This window comes from Nicotiana tomentosiformis, chromosome 5, assembly GCF_000390325.3.
Source record: "Nicotiana tomentosiformis chromosome 5, ASM39032v3, whole genome shotgun sequence".
In the NCBI taxonomy this organism is placed as follows: Eukaryota; Viridiplantae; Streptophyta; class Magnoliopsida; order Solanales; family Solanaceae; genus Nicotiana; species Nicotiana tomentosiformis.
The window spans coordinates 49,682,660-49,697,143 of record NC_090816.1 but is presented as its reverse complement, the minus strand read 5'-3'; the positions used below and the strand labels follow the sequence as shown (position 1 = coordinate 49,697,143).

Here is a 14,484-nt window from a genome sequence, read left to right as displayed (position 1 = left end):
TTATGCCATGATTTGGCTTGATATAGCACTTGGGCTGAAGGAGCCCCTCCGGAGTCTGTACACACCCCTAGTGAGTGCAGGTATCTACTGAGTGCGAGTGCCGAGTGCTGAGTGACTGGGAGGTATGAGTGATGGTGAGGTATGCCCGAGGGGCTGTATAAGAGTGACTGTGAGGTTTGCCCGAGAGGTTGTATATAAGTGATGTTTTGCCCGAGGGGCTGTTTATGATTTCATCATTTTTGCTCACCTTTTCATTGAGCCTCTGTTTGAAACTGTTGAAAAATATCTTTAAATAATTTTTACTGGAACTGGGTTTAAACGAGATGATTTGATTCAAATACTTATTTTTAAAGCATGTTGTATTTTACTGAGATTTCATGAAATAAACTTTATATGCTTTATTGCTCGTCACTACTGCTCAATCTTTATTTACTGTTGTTACTTACTGAGTTGGAATACTCACGTTACTCCCTGCACTTTGTGTGCAGATCCGGGTGTAGCTGGACACGGTAGCGGCTGTTGACTATTTCGGTTGCAGATTTTCTCGGGGATAGCAAGGTAGCTGCCTGGCGATCGCAGCCCTGCTCTTCTCCCTCTTATCTTCCTTTAGTTGTATTTAGCTATTTTCTAGACTATATTAGTCTCGATATTGTCAGACAAATTATAGTAGATGCTCATGACTAGTGACACCTCGATGTCGGACTTTTTTTTTCCGCACTTTTGTTTTGATTTGAACTCCTTTACGAAAGTTTTTATGTTAAATAGTCTTGAATTATTTTTTCTTTGAAATGAAAATATCGATTTGTTTGGAAATGAATCGGCTTGCCTAGTTCCACGATAGGCGTCATCACGACATGGTTAGTTTGGGTCGTGACACCTATCTATCTTGAAATAATATGCCCTCACAATAAAATCAAAAAGAGAAAGCAGTCCACACATTTAAGTCAAATGCTTAAATGTACTTTAAGGATTCACACATACGAAAGAAATCACTCACTCTCGCAAAGAAGTCATATGCATGCAAAAGGTACTACAGGCTTGCCCATTAATTAAATCTCTACTTATATAGGCATCCTCGGTCTAAAATCAATTAGGATTTTGTTAAGATTATAATATGGCTAAGAGACAGGTATGATAAATCTAGTTAATAGTGGGTAACCATCCTAAGCATTTTAACATATCATGTAGTCAACTTTAAGCACAAGTTTCTTCAACCCAACTTCAAACCTCACAAGCAAGATCACCCCGAAAATATTCTCTCTTTCTTTAAGAACTACTTAACTCATACTCACTAGCAAAGACAAGATGTACTTATTTCTTTTGATATATTTTTTCTTCTTTTTTTCTTTGCAGATTCTTTCTCTCTTTTTTCTATATTTTGCTTGTACTTTGCACTCCCCACTAGTGGTATTTTTCTTGAAATACAAGCACACATTTCGTACGTTTATTAGTTTCACTCAATCATTAGCCAAGTTTTCTCCTTACTTCTTTCTAGATCTCACTTTTACAATTCAAGTGCTTTAAAAGGTAAAATGATCAAAATAATTAACTTAAGAATAAAAGGGTATAGGTCTATAATGCGGGTGCCAAATAAAAAGGTCTATAGGCTCAAAAGGATTGACTAAGGATGATTTTATTTATGAAAGCAACAAAATTTTAAAAAAAATCAAAGAAAGCCTAAAATTATTTTTCAAACCAAGCAATAACTAGAATTTCGCTTCAACTCACATGACGGGCAAGCTCGAGACTCAGACGCAAAGCATGGACTGCACAAAAACTCACTCATATATGGGCACATGACTCACTAAGGATGGTCTCATTTCAACTCTCAAATCAAAGCAAGTATTCACGGAGCCAAGAAATATTAAGCATAAAGTGCAAAATAAATACGAGTCAAGAATATGAACCATAGGAATCATAAAGCATGCTATCCAATTTATCAAAGCATCATCAAAAATTTCAAAATATAGGGAAGTTAATGCTCATGCCAAGGCCTAAATATGCTACTATCAAACAAGTCAAAGGCACGTAGGAGTCTCATCATTCTTCCTTCATTTTATTTCTTGAGTCTTAATCTACTCTAAATATAAAAAAGGGTCACATGGTTCAATTTGCATCCCTTGCAAAAGAACCGAGCCAAGAAGAAAAATCAAGGGGATTATTATTACCTAAAAAAAAAAATAAAAAGACATATTTTTTGTATTTTTTTACTATTTTTTATTTTTTTTTTATATTTTTGCTTAGACTTTAATCTCTCAAGAAAACTGTCTAGAAGATCTATCGTCGGGAAAAATTTAATCTTTTTCTAAGTTTTTTGTTTGTTTCTATTTTTGATTTTTTAAAATTCAGCTACTAAAAGATACTAAAACTACTATTAAAATACTCTACTAAAAAAATAAGAAGTTAACAATATTCCTATTACTAACTAACTAGTCGAAGAAAGTCCCCGCCCCATATTTAAAGAGTACAAACTCCTCAATGTACATAAATAAAAATTAAGATGGTAAAGAAAACCCTACGGAAGGCTAAAGGCCGAAGCATTAACAGCTCATGGGATCAGACTTCTTCTAGGCATGATCCTTTGTGCGGGTACCCTACACTTAATTCCAACTATCTGGCTCACTTTTGCACACTTTCTATCGCTTTGTTTTGCTTCCCATACTCATACTCTTATAAATAAAAAATAACACAATAAATAGGTAAATAAACAAAAAAAAAATAGTAAAGGTGGGTTGCCTCCCAATAAGCGCTGATTTTTAGTCTCGACATGATTTGAACTACTTTTTACCTCTAACTCGAACTTATGAATTGAACTCGAAATTTAGTTTCAAGCTTTCGGCTATGCTCTAATGATGGATGTACAAATCTACTAGGCCAAGTAACTAATATAATATCCCGCACCTTCAGATGAGGTATGTAATTCTGTCTCTCTAGCATGACAAATTCAAATGTAAGCACCCTATTCCTTGTTCGTTGACTTCTTCAAAGTCTAGATTGGCTCAATTTCTATGACAACATTCAAATATAATATTGAATATGGACCAATGTGTCCAAACTCTAGTATTGCCTTGCTATTTACGCCTTTATATACACACACACACTAGAGTCTTCAAATATAACACTCTATATTTCTTCACATGACTCTATTGTACTTTTCTCCGCATTGGCATCATTAACAGAAATATGATCAAATGAGTGACTCTCCACTTTTAGTTCCTCAATTTATCTTATAAGCTCTTTTTAAGCTTCACACAACTCATAGCTAATATTTTGGGTATTAGACGTAATAACCTTTACATTCAAATTATCCTCGAAGTCATAAATAGCACTGCTAAATATTGTTGATCTCTTGTCCAAGATCACATCTTTCTTCTATTAAGTGTGTAATCCCATCTATAACTTTTTAATGTTGAGCCTCGTGTATTTTAAATTTTTGAGCCTGTACCATTAGCCATGTTTGGCTCAAAACCTCCATTTCTTCAAAAAAACAATCTCGTGATGGAACTCGCTCTCTTCAGTCAATTCGTCCTCTTTGACCTTCATTCTTGTGATTGCTTCTGTAATGATCCGACCGGTCGTTTTACTTTCTAGATCCCCAATCTCCTAAATAAGACTCCCCGTATATGCTTTTACTATTTTATGACTTACGGGGATGGTTAGTTCGGGATTTGAAAGGGTTCGGGTTGAAATCGAAACACTTGGTTCCTTAAGGTTGGCTAAAGAGCGCTAAGTTTTGACTTGAGTCAATATTTTGATTGAACGACCTCGGAACCAGGATTTGACAGTTTCAATAAGTTCGTATGATGATTTTGGACTTGGGCGTATATTCGGATCGGGTTTTGGATGACTCGAGAGCGTTTCGACACTTAATATTGGAAGTTGGCATATTGAAGGTTTTAAAGTCCTTTAAATTTGGTTTGAAATAGGATTTGGTGTTATCGAGGTCCAATTGGGATTCCGAGCCTGGGAATAGTTCTGTATGGTGATTTAAGACTTGCACGCAAAATTTGGTGTCATTCCGAGTAGTTTAAGTATGATTCGGCGCGTTTGGAGTGAGTTGGAAGAATTTGAAATTCATAAGTTGAATCTATTGGTTTTGGGTTGTGATCTTTAGTGTTGATGTTGTTTTCTGCATTTCGAGAGTGCGAGCGAGTCCGTTTTATGTTTATGAACTTATTGGTATATTTGGTCGAGGTCTCGGGAGCCCCGTACAGGATTCAGAGGGTTGATGGGGCTTGTTAGCTCTTTGGAGAAGAGCTGTTGGTACCTGCCATCTGGTGCGTTCGCACCTGCGGTGGAATGGCCGTAAAAGCGGCACCGCAGATGTGTCGCCTTGCTCACAGAAGCGAAAAGAGGAGGGGTCAGTGAGCTCCACAGAAGTGAAGCATTTTCCGTAGAAGCGAATTCGTTTCTGCGATGGAGGGGTCCGCAGATGCGGAGGGAGGCAGCTTGGCCATGGTCGTAGATGCGCGAATCAAGCCGCAAAAGCGGGCTCACAGATGCGAGACTTGGCTGCAGATGCGATAGGCCAGTGGTCAAGCGTGTTTCGCAGAAGTGAAAAGTTGACCGCAGAAGCGATCCCGCAGAAGCGGAGGTCCTCCCGCAGGTGCGGAAATACCGCTGGGCAGAAGGGTTCATTTAAGTCGGGAGTTAAACCATTTTTGACTCATTTCTTTCATTCATTGGGCAATTTTGGAGCTTTTGGAGAAGGTATTTCACCTAGCACTTTGAGGTAAGTGATTTCTATACAATATGAGTTTAAAACATAGATTATGGATAGATTTTAACATGTAAAATTGTGAAAATTATGGGTTTAGATGAATAACCCTAGGTTTTGATAAAAATGGGATTTACCCACGAAAATGGTTATAAGATTGAGTGAAAATTATATATTTGAGTTCGTGAGGTTATGAGTAATAACTTTCTTCAAAAAATTTCGGAATCTGGGCATGTGGGCCAGGGGTGAATTTTAAGAATCTTCCAATTTGGGTTGGGTAATTACTCTAATAGTTAAATTATGAACTTTGGAACATATATTGATTTATTTATACAATATTTGACTAGTTTTGGATTTTTCGGCACCGAGTTGAGGCTTTAAAGTGAGCTTTGAGACAAGGTAAGTCTCTTGCCTAACCTTGTAAGAGGGAATTTATCCCATAGGTGATTTAAATTGCTATTTGCTTCTAATTGTGGGGGCTACGTATGTACGAGATGACGAGAGTCAGTGCGTAGCTACTATTTATACTTATGTCCGGGTAGTTTAGGACCCAAATCATAAATTACTTATAATATTTGTACCTTACTTATTAATTAAAGTGCCTAAATTATATTAGGACTTGTTAGAGGAATTGTAAAGGACCGAATTTCACTTGCTTGAGTTTTGAGCGAATTACTTGACCATTAATGGAAATTGTACTACATTGTGTATTAGCCCTGTAATAACGTTTAAGTCAAATAGTTATAAAGTATCCTCTCTTCTTGTGGAGCGGGCCGAACGCTTCGGCAGTAGATATATGCATCTATAGTTCGTATCGCACGACCCTCGGCAGTGTACACGTTTTTCTGGATCGGACTGTATATCCTCGGCATAATCGTGCGTGATGATACTTGGATTTTATTTATTTATTGATATCATTTCATGACTTGTAAGGTTAAAATAATATTAGACAGAAAGTTATTGAGATTTAGCATGTGTAAAGGAATTATTTATTTCCTGTTTGTTATTGAATTGTTGTAGTTATATACATAGCCCATGCTTATTTAGAGCGTATGTATTTTTATTGTTAGCCCATAGTAAGTGTCGATGTCGACCCCTCGTCACTACTTCTTCGAGGTTAGACTTGATACTTACTGGGTACATGTTGTTTATGTACTCATGCTACACTTCTGCACTGACCTTGCAGGATCTGAGGCAGGTGCATCTGGCGATCACATTGCGTGAATCCCCGTTACCCGGAGGCCTAGTGGTGAGCTGCTTCCTGAGTCGTTCCACAATACCTAGAATCTCTCCTTTGCATTTATTTCTGTCTATTTTCATCTCAGACAGTAGCTAGAGTTTTCTATAATCTATTAGTGTTCATACACTTGTGACACCAGGTCTTGGCACACACTGGCAGACTTTGTGATTTTGGATTATTACTATAGTTATGATTGCACGCATCTGCTTTCATTTTATTTATTTAAATTTTTTACTTCTTAATCTCTTAATAAATAGAATTTAATTACTTGAAAAAATTATTAAAAAGAGAAATCATGTGGTTAGTTCACTGTTGGCTTGCGCGGCGGCGCTGAGCGCCATTACGGCCTGTAAAAGAATTGAGTCGTGACAGCTTCACTCATATTTTATAGCATTTTGGAGTTCATCATGTTGCTCTGCTACTTGCCCCACTGTATCCATTATGTGAGCATCACGTTCCATAGCCTCCACATTGTTGCTCACATCAAACTCACAAACATTATTAGAATCATCATAATGAAGGCTCATGGACGGATAAAAAGAATTAGCATAATAATTTCAATGGACACCTTGATTACCATACACATTATAAATATTTCACTCATAGGGATGAGATTGTGCGTACAACTTGCTCCTAGAAATATTTTGATAATTTTTTCACCAACGGGTCCTCCACAATATGGATAAAGATCATCATAATAAGAACAACTATCATCCGGACAATTTTTATTTCAAGATGCCATATTCAGCTAAGCTACAAAATACTAACTAAAATTTTAAAAAAACCTTGAGTAGATAAAAAGTAAATATCTAATCTAGAAAAATAGATAATTCTAAGTCCCCGGCAACAACGCTAAAAAACTTATTGGGACTAAATGCACATGCAAGTATACGTGATCGACAATTAATAAAGAGATAAGTAGAATATCATTCCCACGAGAATTTGTTATTAGCTATTGACTAAAAAAGACTATTCTAATTATCTAAATAAGAATTAAACTTATAGGTGTTTGACTTTAAACTAATTAAAAAAAAATAGTAAACTCTGAACAAAAGAAGGGCAAATTTTTATGTTATCAATAAAGGGTTATGGGCTATCTAACAATCCTATTGTATTCTTCACTTGAATTGACTAATTAATTTATCTAGTTTATTCGTTGACATAGTTAATATTGCTCATAAGAATCTATTGAGTTCGTACTCGCCTATTTAATCTAACATAACGCTTATAAGTTTATGGAGTTAGAATCAACAAGAATACATTCACAATTCCTGTATAATAACCAAGCAAGACAATTAGGTATATGTCTATCCTAACCGCGAATCCATTTTCTGATCTTCAGGCTCAAGAACTTGCTCTACTCAATTCTATGTACAATCTAGACCTTTCGAGTTTAATTCTAGATTCGTAGATAGTATTCAATTGGTGATCAAGCAATCAAATAATTAACCGCGAAATTGAATAAATAAATCAATATGATAAAGTAAAAAATGAAAATCAATATTCGGATAACAATAGTCATGAAAGAACCAATATCCTAGAATGTGAAGTTTAGCTCTACATAGACATGGTAGTCAAATAACAAATCATCCAAAGAAACATAAAAATTATTAAGTTTGGTGGGAAAAAAATGGAACCCAATGAGCTCTGGCATCCACGATGGCTGCTCGCTCTTACTTTGTCAAAAATAGCATAAAAATTGTGTTTAATGACTATTTATAGATATAAAAAACACCTAGACAAAACAACCTAGCTCAAACCCAAATAGCCTTGGACCCGGATGCCGATGCGTCGCACTGTCTATCGCGATGGCCAACCTCGGCCCCACGGTCTAAGAGGTGCCGTGAAATGGCAGCGTCGCGCTGCCCATCGTTGCTGATCTTCTTTGCCTCAATCCGTTTGTTAATTCAGTTGTTACTTGCCTAATTCTATTCAGGGTAGCGGTGGGCTGCCAAACTCTTCTTTCCAATTGATACTTCATTTGTAATAAACATCAACTAACACTTAATCTCATCCGCGCCCATATAATCCTTAATATCTTTCTTACTGTATTCGATTTTTGTCTTAGTTTAATTTGGGAACTGTCAATCAAATTTCATTCTTTGCATATCATGTAATCTTTAACTGTATGTCCCTAATGAGATAATACTTTGAACAATTATAGGGGGTCATAGGACCTCTACAAAATTTAAGTGTGTAACTGAAAAAAGCGGAACAAATTCAAGGAGGAAATTATGTATTATTCCTAAACATTAGTCAATCATACACTTCAAAATATTCATTTTGTTTCCAAATCCCATCTTCAAAGTACATGTATTATTCATTAACACCCAAAATGAGTTTAAAATACAATAATCAAGTTAAGTTGGACATATCCAATACAAAATATAACCAAAAAAAAAAGGATAAAAATACGAGTAAATTAATATGAAAACATATATAAATATGTCCAACAACATAGAATAAACAAACAAAAAGCAAAGAAAGACGCACCTGGACGTCGTTGAATGCTTACATGTAGGAGCTAATTGGAATTGGAAGACCATCATCATTAGTTAAAACACATGGACACTTTCTTTCTTTACCTAACCGGTAGTTCTATCCAAAATTTTAAAGGGAAAGGTTCTAAATTGTCTATGAACTGACGATTGTAGCACACGATTGCTTTTCAATTATATTTTCCCAACAAATAGACTCTCACTTAGAAAGATAGGCCAATTTTGTCTTTCAAAAGAAAGCCTTGTTGTCGTTCGGCTCCAGCTCAATAAAGTAAGCATGACAACTGCCAACAAGAATTTTCAATAGTTGAGTTAAATAAAAATAATTAAAGATATAAATGAGTATTTTATTTTTGATCCAATAATTAAAGCCTTAGGGGAGTCGTCGGTGGAGGTTAGTTAAGTTAACCGCATAAAAAGAAAAAAAACAAATCAGAGATAAAAAAAGAACCGTTGGGATAAATGTGGAGCGAGAAGGAAGGAACCGAAATTAGAAATTAGAAAACATTGGGAAAAGAAAAAGAGAGAGAGAATCGCTTGGTATAGAAGCCATTGAAGCTCAAGGGCCTCTCTTCTTCGTCTTCTTCTTCTTCATTTGTATGTATAGAAAGAGAAACATTTAGAGAGAGAGAGAGAGAGAGAGAGGCTTCTTGGCTTTTTGGTTAGCTGTATTGATAACCAAAAAGGCAGGCCATATGTCAGATTCAAGCAGCGATTCCGTTTCCGTCGATGTTGAGACCATCTATCTTGGCGGAAAGGTTCCATTTTTCCCTTTTACTTCATTTAGATTAAAATCTGCCTTATTTGTTGGAATATTTTAATATTTAACGAGAGAAACGCTTGAAGTTATCCTTCTCTGCCCGCAATTTTCTTTTCATTGTGGTCATAATCTTTAATCTTGATTTTTCTTGTTTAAGCCCTGCCATTCATTTCTTAGATATTTTTCTTTCCTTTTTTTTTAATCCTTGTTTAATGGTGGCATTCATTTCTTTGAAGGCCCAAAAACACAGTAGTTCTTAATTTTTTCCCCTTTTTCAGTGTTTGGGGGTTAAGAGAAATTTAGTCCTGAATTTATCTATTTTTTCTGTCATTTACTCTGGTCCTTAGTTTTCAAGTGGAGTGGGAAAAAATTGGATCTTGAATTGTACTTTATTCTCATTTGTTGTCTTAAATTTGTTTAACTCATCCAACACTTGCGAAATGGCATCTTAATTCGGATTGTTAAGCCAATATGGAGTAGTAGGGGTAAACATTCGTCATCCTCTCTAGGAGGTATAACAGGTGAATGAGACGTAGACATTATTTTTGGTATTCTATTGAGTTGACATTGAAAATAGGGCCTAAGCTTTCGAGAGGCGACTACAAGAGCTAGGGCCAATTTTTCAAGGTGCGGATAACATGTCTCCACTCCCGATAGAACTTTGCTAACATAATAAATAGGAAATTGCGTACCTTCTTCCTCCCGGACCAGAACAACGCTTACCGCTTCCTCCGAGACCGCTAAATAGATTAACAATTGCTCACCTTCTATCGGTTTTGATAGCAATGGAGGGCTAGACAGATACCTTTTTGGATCTTTCAATGCCTGTTGGAATTTCGGAGTCCACACGAAATCGTTCTTCTTTTTCAAAAGCGAAAAGAAGTGATGGCATTTCTCCGAAGACCTCGAGATAAACCTACTTAGAGCCACTAGTATACCGGTCAACCTCTATACTTCCTTCACACTTGTTAACTGGTCCGGGATATTCCCGATGGCTTTGATTTTATCGGAGTTTACTTTGATTCCTTTTTGAGAGAGCAGAAACCCCAAAAACTTACCGGAACCAACTCCGAAGGCGCACTTCTCCGGGTTGAGCTTCATGTTGCATTTGAGGCTGGACCAATTTCCAAGAGAGAGAGAGAGAGGAAGCAGTCTCTAGCAACAACAGGTTGGGAAAGCACTTCTTCCCACTTTTGGAGTGACACAAGAAGAGGGATTACCATTATTGACCTAATAATGATAACCCATTAATACCTTCCTCGTTGGGGCTCTGCTCAATAACAAAACACTAACAAGCCCACTGGTATCTTCTTCCATCCTCTCCAGCCTGGGCTTTGATTTTCTTACACCCCGTATCTAATTATTTGGAAGGTTTTCTTGTTTGGCATTTCATTTCTTGGAAATGGAGTACTTTTCTGTCTACTTAATGGTTGTTAGTTGACTATCTGCATTAAGACTTTACTTAAACGGTCATTCTGTTTCACTGGCTATACTGGTTAGTACATTTTCCATTAATGATAAATTTTGAGGGATGAGATATCTTTTACATAATGGAGCTTCTATCTTCTGATCAATTAACAGCAAATGACCTTTTTTCAGGAGCATATCATAAGGACTGACTGTGGTTCTGTGTCCGTTATAGTTTATGGAGACCAAGAGAAGCCAGCACTGATCACTTATCCTGATCTAGCTCTAAATCGTAAGTGTTAAGTTTGTATCCTCTAGTTTCATATTTCCCTTTTTTTAGGATTTTCTATTCATGTACTTATTGTCGCCTATATATTTTTATGTTATATACAACAAAAACAACTATGTCTCGGTCCCAATATTCTTTTGGTATATGTTACCTTATATTGTCGAGACTATATTTTCTCATTCGTTCTTGCAGATATGTCATGTTTCCAAGGACTGTTCTTCTGTCCGGAAGCAGCTTCTCTGCTGCTCCACAATTTTTGCATTTACCACATTAGTCCTCCTGGGCATGAGGTCTGTGAACTGGCAAGCTTATTTTGTTTCATCAAGTCATTAGGTTTTCTTCTATTTGTTGTCAAACTCTCTTTGAGCCGACTCATCTGAATCCCATTACTTACATAGTTCTCTTCTCGGAATTCCACAAGAGTTCTTGCAGTTGGGAGCTGCAGCAATTTGTTCAGAGAATCCTATACCATCTGTGGATGATTTAACAGATCAGATAGTTGAGGTTCTTAACTACTTTGGGTAATCACTTAAGTCCCCCCACCCCACCCCACCCCCCAAAATAAAAAACAAATATTTTCCTCATGCTTGTCTGCCAAATCCTTAACACTTCTTTCTTCCTCTGATCCTTTTGACTTATTAGATATCTTTGTTAAGTTGTTTGGAGCTCCTTCGTGGGAACTTCTTACTAATGATGAGATTCTTGTTGTTTCTAGGCTTGGAGCAGTGATGTGTATGGGAGTAATTGCTGGTGCTTACATACTCAGCTTATTTGCTGTAGGTCTCTTCTCCAAAAATGTCATGCTGATGCTTTTAATAGTGGTATGGCTTAAACTTTACTAACAACACTCACATGTCACAGATAAAGCATAGGGAGCGTGTTCTTGGTTTGATTCTTGTTTCCCCTCTATGCAGAGCACCTTCTTGGACTGAATGGTTTTACAATAAGGTACTGTTTCATATCTTCCGTTTACCTTTATGCTGTGAGAAGAAAATCCACTATATGAAACTGGAGATTATTGTTAATATAGGTCATGTCAAATTTACTATACTTCTACGGGATGTGTGGTGTTCTGAAAGAGTTCTTGCTGCACCGCTACTTCAGCAAGGTACCCTACATGCATTCCCTTTGTGTGATCACTCATAGATTGTGGCATGTTTTTCTTTCTACTGATTGGATTGAATAAGGAGGTCATTTCAATTGTATCAGGAAGTTCGTGGATCTCCAGATGTTCCGGAATCAGATATAGTTCAAGCATGCAGAAGGGTAAGTGCCTCCACTGTGGTAGTCCATGATGAATTGTTCAATTTAATACTTCCACTGGATATTGTTTAAGGATCTTCTCTTCTGTATGTTTCTTCTTTCTGGTCCTTTAACTTTTCAGTTGCTAGATGAGAGGCAGAGCATGAATATTTGGCGTTTTCTTCAAGCCATTGACGGGTAACAAACTAAACATTACTGCTTAAATATTTGTACTGATTTCTTAATTTACATCCTTGTAAAATTACCTCTCTAAGCTTGACTCTATGAATGAGCAGGAGACCTGATATCACGGATGGATTGAAAACACTAAAATGTCGAACCCTCATATTTGTCGGGGATGATTCTCCTTTCCATTCGGAGGCTCTCCACATGACTGCTAAATTAGATCGAAGATTCAGTGCCCTAGTTGAGGTATATCACGAATTTTATGTTTAATGACACACCATTTCAGTATATTGTCATGTGCTATGAATTCTTTGTGTGGCCAAAAAATTTAGTGATATTTGGCTAGTTAGGCTAGATACTGTCTGTATATCAATTATATGCTCTAACTAAATGCTGATGTCCGAGTTGGCATTAGTTCTTGGATCTCGCTTGAGTTGTATGTATGGCACTTTGAGTAAAGTAAATGCACCACAAAAAATATAGGGAATAAGGAAAGAGTGTGATTGCAGGTACAAGTGTGTGGATCAATGGTGACAGAAGAGCAGCCACATGCTATGTTAATACCAATTGAGTATTTCCTCATGGGGTATGGACTATACAGACCAAATCAGTTCAGTTGCAGTCCTAGAAGTCCTCTCACTCCATCTTGCATTGCTCCTGAGCTTCTCTCTCCAGAAAGCATGGGTTTAAAACTGAAACCTATCAAGACTCGGATAGCAGCATCCCCACTGCACAAAAATAATACTTAATTCTATGTAAAATGTAAAACCCATATATAGTTTTCATTTCTGGTTTTTTTTTTTTTTTTTTTTGGGGGGGGGGGGGGGGGGGGATATTTAATTTAAGGGTGAAAAGGTTAGATATATGGGTTGTAGATAGGAAAGTGAAATTCTTTTAATGGACATAGGGGAGGGAGATATTGTGATTCATTCATTGTAGGTAGGAAAGGGTCATAAAACATATTGCAATTCTGAGTTGTATTTGTAAATCATCATAAAAAGAGATACTTGTCTATGACCATGATGAATGACTAATAAGACAGCAAATGAGCTGGCGATTAATATTTTTTTGATGATGGACGCCTATACTTTAAAAAAAATAAAGGGCACAAACAACTGGTACTTGATGGGTGAAACCAGAAGTTGTTATTAGGCTTTATAGAACTGATAGTGGACTGCCACTGGAATTGCGTTGGCAATCGGTCGTTAGAGTTTGCTCTGATTTTCTATCATAATTTGAATTACTTTTCTTGATAGAAAATATTTTGTCTTCCATATTTATCCTTTTCTTTGAGGAGAAGTTTTGCACTTTCATAAATTGAGAATTTTTTCTTCTCGCACAATAATACAATAGCATTCACAATGTAATCTTTTAGATTTTGAGAGTTTTTTTTATGCTCTTTTATTTTATTGGATCATTCATATGTGAGTTACTTGATCAAACCATATTAAAGTATTATGCCTCTTTTAATATACTTATTTTTGTTTTTGTTAATTTTCGCATGATGCGTTGTTTTTTCAACACAATACACACAATTTATGCAACCAAAGATGGTTGGAATTCTTATTAGTTTCCAAAACATGCCTTTCACTCGCTTGAGCCGGACTCAATCGCTCTATTAGTTTGGAAGATCAATCATTATTCACTCTCTATCTATTACAAACAGGAAGCGCAACAGTTTGTGCACTAAGCTCTCTATTGGGGTCCAGTGAAGGATCAAACCGTGTTGGATAGACCTTGCTTTTTTGCAAGGGGTTGAATTCATGGCTTAAGTCTCTATCCTCTTGATTATTTTCTAGTAGTTAATGGATTGATAAATCAAAAGCAATCTTTTGATTACGTAAACTTGCATGTGCTCCTAGTTCACACGGGATGGAGATTGTCCCTTGGTAACATGCCCAGCGGAACAATTTTACTTGCACTCCATACATGTATTGGTTTGGTGTCTGTATTGAATAAATAAGCTTAATGATTGTCGTTAGAGATTGCATTGTTTCCCTAGTCCAAAGAAAAACATGAAAATTCAGCATTAACTAGAAGATCAACATTGTCAATCTATCAAGCAAGAGAAAATATATGGAATTTTTATTTAAGATGTCACCCAAATTCTTTAAAAATCAATGAATTTGTGATAGCCAATTTGCC

At 36.4% G+C, this 14,484-nt stretch overlaps 1 protein-coding gene across 1 annotated transcript; it reads left to right on the top strand.

Annotated features, from left to right (window-relative positions):
- Positions 1–8,944: 8,944 nt before the first annotated feature.
- LOC104097794 (protein NDL1-like) lies at positions 8,945–13,411 on the top strand. Its single transcript, XM_070174871.1, has 11 exons — positions 8,945–9,213; positions 10,815–10,914; positions 11,104–11,201; positions 11,344–11,432; positions 11,627–11,687; positions 11,773–11,859; positions 11,942–12,019; positions 12,121–12,177; positions 12,296–12,351; positions 12,450–12,585; positions 12,849–13,411. Exons 1-11 carry the CDS (start codon positions 9,151–9,153, stop codon positions 13,086–13,088), a joined length of 1,065 nt encoding a protein of 354 aa, XP_070030972.1. The 5' UTR covers positions 8,945–9,150; the 3' UTR covers positions 13,089–13,411.
- The last annotated feature ends 1,073 nt before the right edge of the window (positions 13,412–14,484 follow it).